The 12344-nt window shown below is 34.5% G+C and overlaps 1 protein-coding gene across 1 annotated transcript in view; it reads right to left on the bottom strand.

The window, feature by feature from the left end:
- DNAI4 (dynein axonemal intermediate chain 4) overlaps positions 1 to 12344 on the bottom strand; it is a 93376-nt gene that overhangs the window by 62425 nt on the left and 18607 nt on the right. Inside the window, 2 exon segments of the mRNA XM_042952056.1 lie at positions 335 to 519; positions 10807 to 10984. Coding sequence (XP_042807990.1) covers positions 335 to 519; positions 10807 to 10984 — 363 coding nt within the window.

Genomic DNA, 12344 nt, shown 5'->3' on the forward strand with positions numbered 1-12344 from the left:
GAAGGAGACACAGGATCTGAAGCAGGCTCCAGGCTCTGAGCCGTCAGCACAGAGCCTGAGGTGGTGCTCGGACTCAGAAACCATGAGATCATGAGATCATGAAGTCGGACGCTTAACCAACTGAGTCACCCAGGTGCCCCGAGTATTGGAGAACTCTTAGGACATGCAAACCTCTACACCTAAGTAAAACATGAGGGGAACATAGAGATGGCACACTAACATAGAGTGCAGGTGGGAGACCGAAGACAACTGACATCTAAGTTACATACATACAACTTAAATGAAAAGACAGCACATGTGATATAAAAAAGAACAATAGAATTGTATACTCTACCTTGTAAAGTGCCCTAACATACTAGGATTTAATGTATTCTGATAAAGGCTATAAGAAGATATAAATTCTGCTGCAAATGATCCTTCTCGTGATGTCAGTAGTTTATTTGGCTTTGCTGTACCTGTATGTGGATCTGGATGGTAAAGAGGTCGGGGAGTGACATCAACTCCATGTGCATCAATTACCTGTGGAAAATCATTATTTAAAATGAAATAGGTAAAAAAAAAAAAAAAAAAAAAAAAAAAAAAAAAAAATGGTGGAGGGTTCTGAATAAATAGGCCCTAGAAAACAAAAAAAGTCGTAGAAAAAAAAGTATAATGTTTCTAGGTTGAAATAAACATGAAAAATTGAATAAAAGTTTTTATGCTTAAAAGGTTTCTTAACTAGGCCTACTTTTCAAAACAGTCTTATTCATGTTTTTACATGAATATATATGAGTAATATATGTTATATATAAGCCATGTATATTAATATCAGGGAAATTCAGAAAGGTAGAGAGAATTCATGCAGATTGTTAATATTTTTGTATATTTAATTTTAATCTATAAATTTAAAAAATCACTATTATTCATTCAATATTTTATTAATAAACATTTCCCAATTTTTACATATTTCTGTTTGTTTTTGCCTAATTCTTAATCTTTTCAATTATGAAATTTAACACATACAGAAATACAGGTCTTACATTCAAGTTTTTAATCCACTTTGAGTTAATTTTTGTGTATGGTATAAATAATGGTCCAGATTCATTCTGGCTTTCCAGTTTTCCTAACTCTACTTATTGAAGATACTGTTTTTTTCCCCAATGTATACTTTGCTCTTTGATTGTAAATTAATTAGTCATATATGTGTGGGTTTATTTCTGGGCTCTCTATTCAGTTCCATTGATCTATGTATCTGTTTTTGATCTATGTGTTCATGTGCAAATACCATACTGTTTTAATCACTATAGCTCTGTAATATACTTTGAAATCAGAGAGGGTGATGTTTCCAGCTTTTTTCTAAGACTGCTTTAGCTATTCAGGGTCTTTGTTGCTTCATACAAAATTTAAGATTATTCTATTCTGTGAAAAATGCCATTGAAATTTTGATAGCAATTGCACTGAATCTGTGGACTGTTTTGGATAGTGTAGACATTTTAACAATATTCATTCTTCCAATTCATAAGCATGGAATATTTTTCCATGCATTTGTATCTTCTTCAATTTCTTTCATTACTGTCTTGTAGTGTTCAATATACAGATCTTTTACCTCTATTAAATTTATTTCTAGGTATTTAATTTTTTTAATGTTTATTTTTCAGAGCGAGAGAGAGAGAGAGAGAGAAAGAGAGAGAGAGAGAGAGGGCGAGCATGAGCGGGGGAGGGGCAGAGAGAGAGGGAGACACAGAATCTGAAGCAAGCAAGCTCCAGGCTCTGAGCTGTCAGCACACAGCCTGACGCAGGGCTCGAATCCACGAACTGAACCATGAGATCATGACCTGAGCCAAAGTCAAACACTTAGCTGACTGAGCCACCCTGGCGCCCCTATTTCTAGGTATTTATTCTTTTAGATGCAATTGTAAGATTGTTTTCTTAATTTCTCTCTCTGAGCACTGGATATTAATGTGTAGAAAAGTAACAGATTTCTGTATGTTAATTTTATATCCTGTGAATTTACTGAATTTATTTACTAATCTAATAGTTTCTGGTGGAGTCTTTAGGATTTTCTATATATAATATCACGTCATCTATAAACAGTAACAGTTTTACTTCTTCCTTCCTAACTTGGATACGTTTTATTTCTTTTTCTTGACTAATTACTCTGGGTAGGACCTCCAGAATATGTTGAATAAAAGTGGCAAGAGTGAGCATCCTTATTGTTTTCTTGATCTTAGAGAAAAAGTTTTCAGCTTTTTACCATTGAGTATATATACAGTCTAATTATGTTGAGATACATTCCCTCTATTCCTGATTTGTAGAGTTTTTATCATAAATGGATAGTGAATTTTGTCAAATGCTTTTTCTGCATCTATTGAGATGATCATATGATTTTTATCCTTTATTTCATTGATGTGGCCTATCACATTGACTGATTTGTGAGTGTTAAGTTAAACCATCCTTGCAACCACGGAATAAATCCTACTTGAACATGATCTATAATCCTTTTAACATATTGTTGAATTTGGTTTGCCAATATTTTGTTTAGGGTTTTGTATCTAAAACATCAGGGATATTGGTGTTTTTCTTTTCTTGTGGTGTCATTTGGTTTTCATATTGGGGTAATACTGGCCTCATATAAAGAGTTTGGAAGAGTTTTCTCTTCTTCCACTTTTTGGAAAAGTTTGAGAAGGACTGATATTAATTCTTTGAATGTTTGGTATAATTCACCAGTGAAGCTGTCTGATCCTAGACTTTTGTTTGTTGGGGATTTTTGATTGCCAATTCAATCTTGTTAGTAGTAATTGGACTGTTCAGATTTTCTATTTCATTATATTTCAGTCTTGATAGGTTGTTCATTTCTAGAGACTTATGCATTTCTTCTAGGTTGTCCAATTTGTTGGCATATATTTATTCATAATATTATCTTATGATCTTTTGTATTTCTGTGGTATCAGTTGCAACATCTCTTTCATTCTGATTTTATTCATTGAACCTAATTTTATTTGAATTTCCTCTCTTTTTTTTCTTGGTGAATATAGTTAAACATTTGTCAATTTTTTTATCTTTTCAAAAAAACAGCTTTTAGTTTCATTGACCTTCTCTATTTTCTTTTCAACTCTGTTTCATTCATTTCTGCTCTCATCGGTTAATTCTTTCCTTCTGTTAACTTTGGGCTTCATTTGTTCTTTTTCTAGTTCTTTGAGGTGTAAAATTAAGTTGAGACTCTGTTTTGTGAAGTAGGTATTTATCTCTATGAACTTCCTTCTTAGACCTGCTTTTGCTGCATCCCACAAATGTTGGTATATTCCCACTTTCATCCATCTCATGGTATTTTTTGATTTCTCTTTTGATTTCTTCTATGACCCATTAGTTATTCACTAGCAAGTTGTTTAGTCTCCACATATTGTTGAACTTTCCAGTTTTCTTTGTGTAATTAACGTCTAGTTTTCTAATACTGTGGCTGGAAAAGATACTTGATATGATTTCATTTCTTTTCAATTAATTAAGACTCATTCTGTGGCCTAACATAGGGGCTAAACTGGAAAATGTTCCATGTGTATTTGAGAAGAATCTGAATTCTGTTGCTTTTGGTTGGTATTACCCTCTCAGAGGATCCATTCATTTTTCTTCATTCTTTTTTCCACTCTGTTTTTGGCTTGCATAATCTCTATTGATCTATCCTCAAGTTTGCTAATTCTTCCTTCGGACGGTTAAAATCTATTATTTAGTTTCTCTAGTGAATTTTTAAAATTTTGATTAATGTACTTTTTTCTCAACTCCAGAATTTCCATTTGGTTTTTATAATTCCTTTTTGGTGCAACCCAGAAACAGTATTTTAGTTTATTTATTTATTTTTAATTGAGATATAATTGTTACATAAGATAGAATCGTTTTAGGGTACAACATAATGATTTGATATACGTATATTGCAAAATGATTACAATAATAAGTTTACTTAACGTCCATCACATAGTTACAAAATTTTTTTTTGTTATGATGAGAACTTTTAAAATCAATTTTCTTAGGAACTTTTGAATATACAACAGTTTTAAAAAGTTACTTAAATTCCAGTTAGTTAACATACAGTGTAATATTAGCTTTAGGTGTGCAATATAGTGATTCAATACTTCCATACAATACCTGGTGCTCATTACAAGTACACTCCTTAATCCCCATCACCTATTTAACCTCTCCCCCACCCACCTCCCTTCTGATAACCATCAGTTTGTTTTCCATAGTTCAGAGACTCTTTCTTGGTTTGCCCCCCTCTCTTTTTTTTCCTCCTTTAGTCATTTGTTTTGTTTCATAAATTTCACAGGTGAAATCATATGGTATTTGTCTTTCTCTGACTGGACTTATTTCACTTAGCATAATACTCTCTAGCTCCAACCATGTCATTGCAAATGGCAAGATTTCATTATTTTTTTTTTTTTTACGGCTGAGTAATTTCTGAGTAATATTCATATATATATATGAATTCATATGAATTCATATATGAATATGAATATGTATGAATTCATATATATATATGAATATATTTATACACACACACACACATATACCTCACATCTTCCTTATCCATTCATCAATCAACGGACACTTGGGCTGTTTCCATAATTTAGCTATTGTAGATAATGCTGCTATAAACATCTGGGTACATGTATCCCTCTGAATTAGTATTTTTGTGTTCTTTGGGTAAATACCTAGCAGTGCAATTGCTGGACTGTAGGGAAGCTCTATTTTTAACTTTTTGAGGAATCTCCATACTGTTTTCTAGAGTGGCTATACCAGTTTGCATTCCTACCAACAGTGCAAGAGGGTTGCCCTTTCTCCACATCCTTGCCAAAAAGAGTTGTTTCTTTTGTTGTTGATTTTAGCCATTCTGACAGGTGTGAGGTGATATCTCATTGTAGTTTTTATTTGTATTTCCCTGTTGATCAGTGAGGTTGAGCCTCTTTATTGATATTTTCTATTGGATGTGATGGTCATCAGACCTTCTTTTACTTCTTTATTCATGGTTTCTTTGGTTCTATGAAGACATTTATAGTGATTTCTTTTAAATCTCTTTTTGTTAAATCTGACATCTGGTTCTTCCCCCAGTTTCGATTGCCTGTATTTTTTTCTTAAATATGGGTCATATTTTTCTCTGGGTACTGATATCTCCTTCCTTTCTAAAACTTGTTATTGCTATTTGCTTGTTCATTTGTTTAGTGATTACCTGGATTATTTTAGTGCGATTTATTTCCCTATAATGGGTTGAACTGTGTCGCCCCACAAAGACATGTTGAAGTCTTAACCCCCAGTACCTCAGATTGTGAAAATAGGGTTTTTGCAGACTTAAGCAAGTTAAGATGAGATCATTAGGGTAAGCCCTAATCCAGTATGACTGATGTCTTTATAAAAAGGGAAAATTTTGACACAGATATACATAGAGGTAAGACATTATGAAAACACACGGGGAGAACACAATATGAAGACAGAGGATTGGAGTGATAGATCTACAAACCAAGAAATTTCTATGACTACCAGAACTAGAAGGGAAACAGATACGTTCTGATCGTATTCAGAGAGTGCATGTTCATGCTAACACGTTGATTTCAGATTTCTGTCCTCCAGAACTATGAGACAATGAATTTCTATTGTTTTAAGTCATATAGTTTGTGGTACTTTGCTAATGCAGCTGAAGGACTAGTATGCCCCCCCCCAACCCCACTTACCCCCACACAATGTTAATTGTGCTTCTCAGGGACAAATAGCTTTGGGTATGCCCCAAACCATCCTGGAGTGACAAAGGTACTATTAGGGCTCTCTACTATACTTCTTTTTTTAAAGATTTATTTTTTATTTTTAGAGGAAGGGGAGAGGGACAAAGGGGTAAGGGAGGAGGGAGGGGGGGTTGAGAGAGAGAGAGAGAGAGAGAGAGAGAGAGAAAATATCAAGAAGACTCCATGTTCAGCACAGAGCATGACACAGGGCTCAATTCCACAACCCTGGGGTCATAACCTGAGCCAAAATCAAGAGTCAAATTCCCAACAGACTGAGCCACCCAGGAGCCCCCTTTCTACTACTCTCACCCCGTCCACACTCAGCTGTTAAACTTCACTAACTGCCAGTTGACTGTTCTATTGTTTTCAATGCCCTGGGGCACAAATTCTCTAATCCAATCAAATTGTGGCTGCTTTCAGGGACTATTTTCTGAGGTCAATGTTTGATATTGAAAATGCTCCTCCCAGTAGCCTTATTCTTTCTGCCTCTGAATTTGACTACTCTAGGTATCTCATATAAGAGGAATCACACAGTATTTGCCCCTTTGTTACTGGCTTATTTCAATTAACATAATATATTCAAGGATCATCTATACCCTAGCATGTGTTGGAATTTCATTTCTTTTTGAAGCTAAAAATTTTCCAGTGTGTGTGTGTGTGTGTGTGTGTGTGTGTGTGTGTATCAAATTTTGTTTATTCATCATCTGCTGATGGAAACTTGGGTTGCTTCCACCTTTTAGCTATTGTGAATAATGCTGCTATGAATATAGGTGTACAAGTATCTGTTCAAGCTTCTACTTTCAATTCTTTTGGATATAGACCAAGAAGTGGAATTACTGGATCATATGGTAATTCTATACATATATTTTTTATTTATTGGTATTTTTATTTTCTAATTTTTTGAGAGGGAGGGAGGAATTAGAAGGAGGAGAGAGAACATCTCAAGCAGACTTCAAACTCAGCACAGAGCCTGATATGGGCTCAATCCCACAACCTTGGGATCATGACCTAAGTTATAATCAAGAGTCAGATACTCAACCTACTGAGCTACCAGGTGCCCCTGATAGGTCTATTTTTAATTTTTTGAGGAATCACAACACTGCTTTCCATAGCAACTACACCATTACACATTTCTGTCAACAGTGCACAAAGTTTCCAAATTCTCAGTATATTCACCAACATTTGTTCTTTTCCATTTTTTTTTTTTTTTTAGCCATGGTAATGAGCCTTAGGTGATATCTTATTGTGGTTTTGATCTGCAGTTTCCTAATGATTAGTGATGTTGAGCATTTTTTCAAGTGCTGTTGGCTATTTGTAGATCTTCTTTTGAAAAGTATCAAGTACTTTGTCTATTTTTTAATTGGGCCACTTATTTGTTGTTGAGTTGTAGGAGTCCTTTGTATATTCTGAGTATTAACACCTTATCAGATTTTCAAATATATTTTCCTCATCCCATAGGTTGCTTTTCTTTTTTTTTTTTTTTTTAACGTTTATTTATTTTTCAGACAGAGAGAGACAGAGCATGAACGGGGGAGGGTCAGAGAGAGGGAGACACAGAATCCGAAACAGGCTCCAGGCTGTCAGCCCAGAGCCCGACGTGGGGCTCGAACTCACGGACCGCAAGATCGTGACCTGAGCCGAAGTCGGCCGCTCAACCGACTGAGCCACCCAGGTGCCCCCCATAGGTTGCTTTTCATTGTGTTGTGTCCTATGATGCAAAGGTTTCTAATGTTTGATGTAGTTCATTATATCCATTTTTTTCTTTTGCTGTATATGCTTTTGGTATTCTATCTAAGAAATCATTGCCAAACCAGTCTCAAAAAGTTTTTCCCTATGCTTTCTTCTAAGAATTTTAGTGTTGTAGCTATAAGAGCTTGATACGTTTTGTTATTTTTGTATATAAGAGTCCTACATCATTCTTTTGCATGTAGATATCTAATTTTCCTAACATCTTTGTTGAAAAGACTGTCCTTTCCCCATTGCACAGAATTGGCATCCTTGCTGAAAGTCATTTGAACATATTTGTAGGGGTCCTCTGTTGTTTTCTATTGGTTTATGTGTCTGTCTTTATGCTAGTACTACAATATATTGATTACTACAGTTTCATAGTAAGTTTTGAAATCAGGAGGTGTGAGACCTCCAACTTTGTGGTTCTGTTTTAAGATTGTTTTGGCAATTCGGGGTCTCTTAATATTCCATATGAGTTTTAAAATAGATTTTTTATTTCCACAAAAAAATATCATTGAGGATTTGAGAGGGATTGCATTGAATCTGTATCTTGTTTTGGGTGGTATTGACATCTTAAGAAATATTCCAATGTATAAACAAGGGATGTTTTCCCATTTATCATCTCCTTTCATTTATTTTAGCAATTTTTGTAGTTATCGGTGTACATTTTTCACTTTCTTAGTTAAGTTTCTTCCTAAGTATTTTTATTATTTTTGATATGCTGTAAATGGAAATCTTTTTTCTTAATTTTTTTGGATTATTCATTGCTAGTGTATAGACACACGACTAATTTTTGTGTGTTAATTTTCCATCCTACAACTTGCTGAATTTATTAGTTCTAAGTACTTTTTTTTTTAATTTTTTTTTAACGTTTATTTATTTTTGAGACAGAGAGAGACAGAGCATGAATAGGGGAGGGTCAGAGAGAGAGGGAGACACAGAATCGGAAGCAGGCTCCAGGCTCTGAGCCATCAGCCCAGAGCCGGATGCGGGGCTCGAACTCACGGACCATGAGATCGTGACCTGAGCCGAAGTCGGACGCTTAACCGACTGAGCCACCCAGGCACCCCTAGTTCTAAGTACTTTTTAAAAAAATGTTTATTTATTTATTTTGGGGCACCTGTGTGGCTCAGTTGGTTAAGTATCTGACTTGATTTCAGCCCTGGTCATGATCTGAGCCCCTGAGATGGGCTTTTACGTATCGTAATACTATATAATACGTATGTATTGTATATATGTATGTATAATATACACATAATACATATAATGTATATATAATAATATATCATTGTTATGGACTTAATGTTTGTATACACCCCAAATTCATATTGGTCTCCTAATCCCAATGTGATGGTATTGGAAGGTAGAACCTCTGAAAGGTAATTAGGTCATGAAGGTTGGGACCTCATGAATGGAATTAGTACCCTTCTGAAAAGAGGCCAGAGCTAGCTAAATCACTTTCCACCATGTAATACACTGAGAATATACTGAGGATAACTTGAAAATTTAGCAGTCTGCAACCTGGAAGAAGGTCCTCACTAGAACCCAACCATGCTGGCGTTCTAATCTTGGGCTTCCAGCCCCAGAACTGTGAGACATAAATTTCTTTGTTTATAAGCCATCCAGTCTATAATACTTTGTTATGACAGCCTGAGATAATATAGTATCCATTTGTTAAAATTATATAAGCTTATTTCCATTGTGTGGCTATTATAAGCAAAGCTGCTATAAACATTTGTGTATAGTTTTTATACAAACTGATACTTTCTTTTCTCTTGAGTAGATACCTAGATGTGGAATGGCTGGATGATATAGTAGGTATATATTTAGCATTGAATAAAGTGCCAAATGGTTTTTCATTTTTCATTCCTACTAGCAGTGTATGAGAATTGCTCCTCCACATACTTGCCCACATTTGGTATGATCAGTCTTTTAATTTTAGCTATTCTAATAGGTGTACAACAGTATCTCATAGTTTCAATCTGCATTTCCTAATGACTAATGCAGATTGTCATTTGATGTGCTCCTTTGCTATCTGTATATGTACTTTGTTGAAGTATTTGCTCAAATGTTTTGTTCATTTTAAATATGAGGCTGTCTTAATATTGTTTTGAGAATTGTTTATATATTTTGGTTATAAGTACTATATCAGATGTTTACTTTATAAATAATTTTTCCCATTGTATGGTTTCTTTTTCCATCCTTTTAGCATTCTTTCAAAGATCAGAAGCTTTAATTTTGATAGAGTCCAATTTACCAATTTTATCTTTTTTTTAATTTTTTTTTATTTAAAAAAAAAATTTTTTTTAACGTTTTATTTTATTTTTGGGACAGAGAGAGACAGAGCATGAACGGGGGAGGGGCAGAGAGAGAGGGAGACACAGAATCAGAAGCAGGCTCCAGGCTCCGAGCCATCAGCCCAGAGCCCGACGCAGGGCTCAAACTCACGGACCGCGAGATCGTGACCTGAGCCGAAGTCCGACACTTAACCAACTGAGCCACCCAGGCGCCCCTACCAATTTTATCTTTAATGGACTGTGTTTTTTCGGTCATATCTAAAAAAATCATTGCCTAGCCCATTCAGATTTATATATTACATACTTTTCTGTATATATATTATACTTTGATTAAAAGTTTTAAAAATTCAATTCTTAGTTAAATGTTTTCTTCTTATTTTTTTTTTTAACATTTATTCATTTTTGAGGGAGAGAAACAGAAAGAGAGAGAGAGAGAGAGAGAGAGAGAGAGAGAGAAAGAGACAGCGCCAGGGCATGAGCAGGGGAGGGGCAGAGAGGGAGGATCCAGGATCCAAAGGAGGCTCCAGGCCCTGAGCTGTCAGCACAGAGCCTGACATGGGGCTCAAACTTATGACCCAAACTTATGAACTTATGAGATCATGACCTGAGCTGAAGTCCTAGGCTTAACCAACTAAGCCACCCAAGTGCCTTTTAGTTAAACATTTTCTAATGAGATAACCAATTTGTGATAATTTATATTTGCTAGAGTACATTACCAAGAAGAATGGATGTTAGCTTTACTACCTATATTATAGCTAGGTTAGCTATTATTAACACCATAATCAACTAGTTCTTAAGGTCATGAGTAGACTTTCCTCACTCCACCCTAATGTTTCTATTACCAGTAATGAATTATAGAAGCCAACAGCCAATGTTACACTGTAAGATATGTCATGTGGCAAAGACTCTAACAAAATCAATGTATCAATATTAGAAGTGAGTTCATTACTTCAAAGCAGGATATTTTCTACTTTTAACATTTCAGTCAAGTTCTTTATGATGCCATTTTCAAATAAACTCAGAATTCTAAAGAATATTACCTGTATGACTGTCCTTGGGGTGGAAATACTCATTTTTTCTGCTTTTATCTCAGGTGCAATTGTCAAGGTTTTTGACAGAGCCATTCTGCTTTGGTTTGCACCACTATATCCTTTTGTTTGGGTTCCTTTTACTGTGCTGATAAAACTAATAGACTTCTTTGGCTGTGGGCCAGTGCTCCTATATCAAGAAAAGATAACATAACACGAAGGATTCATGATTGAAGGAAAATTAACCAACAATAAAAATCAGACTTTCATTTAGAAACATGGAAACAATCTGAACATAGGTACAAGAAAGAATAATAGCTACTTGAGAGTTCAATATGTATAAGCATAGTTCTAGAATGTTTACATGCATTGTATCACTTTTTTTCTCATAATCCTTAAGAGGTTGTTATAAATATCATTTTATCTAAAATCAGAGAGGCTTAAAGGGAACTATTCCTATGAGAGTTGAAATCTGAACCTAGGTAGTCTGATCCAAAGTCTACAGTGATTTTTCTGGTCTCAGTTTCCTTATCTGTAATATGGGGATATTAACAGTACCCTATTCACAGATTATTATGAGGATTAAATGGATTAATTTGTATATTATAGTTAGGAAGTCTCTGGCACATAGGAAGCATAAGTGAGTGTATAGGGCAGTTGCATAGGCAGAATGAAGCATGAGGAGTAAAAACTGGGAAGAATATTGTGTTTCTGCCTGAACAATTACATAATAATCTTTAATAAGAAGATAACATCAAAATGTATCCTGGAGAAAAAAAAAAAAAGATATGATTTCACTTTTCTATACTCTGCAAATTCCTTAACACAAAAACCTACCTTATCATTCCTTTGTTCTAGTACTCTGTATTACGGATTTCTTCTATTAAACAAAGATGATCTTCCCTCAGATTATAAAAAGGAAATAGGTTTCCAAAGAAAACATTTTAAACAATAATTTTACTTTTCAAATCATAAAAGATCAGACAAGAATGAAATATTTTTAAATGACAATCAATCCACTTTTCATGTTTTATTTTTCTTCATAGCATTTATTACTACTTGCCACTTTGTTGTTGTCCACTCCCTTACCAGAATGTTAGCATCTTCAGGGTAAGATCTTTGTCTTGTTAATTGTTATATTCCTAGAACCCACGACAGTACTCAGGATATCGTGGTCTCTAAAGAAGTATTTTTTAAATAAATGAATTCCTGCAATGAATTCATGCAATATTTCAAATTTACATTGTCTTAAAGTATTTTACTCTATCCTCCCTCCTTCAATGTCTAAATGACTTTATCTTCAACATCTCTAAGAAAATAAGAACAAACAATCTGGTTAAAAGCTCCTTAAATTATTTCTCCATTGTCTTATATTCTTCTTCCATATCCTACAAACTCACCTAAACGCATCTTTCTTTCTTTCTTCTTTTAGTAAAAGAGTTGCCATTCTTATCTAAGGCTAATCTTTCTTCTTGTGCTCTGAAATCTGTCTATTACTACTTTCTCAGGGACTATTGTACATCAATAATTCCTTATCCACTACATATTAT

Source organism: Panthera leo, chromosome C1 (genome assembly GCF_018350215.1).
Source record: "Panthera leo isolate Ple1 chromosome C1, P.leo_Ple1_pat1.1, whole genome shotgun sequence".
Lineage (NCBI taxonomy): Eukaryota > Metazoa > Chordata > Mammalia > Carnivora > Felidae > Panthera > Panthera leo.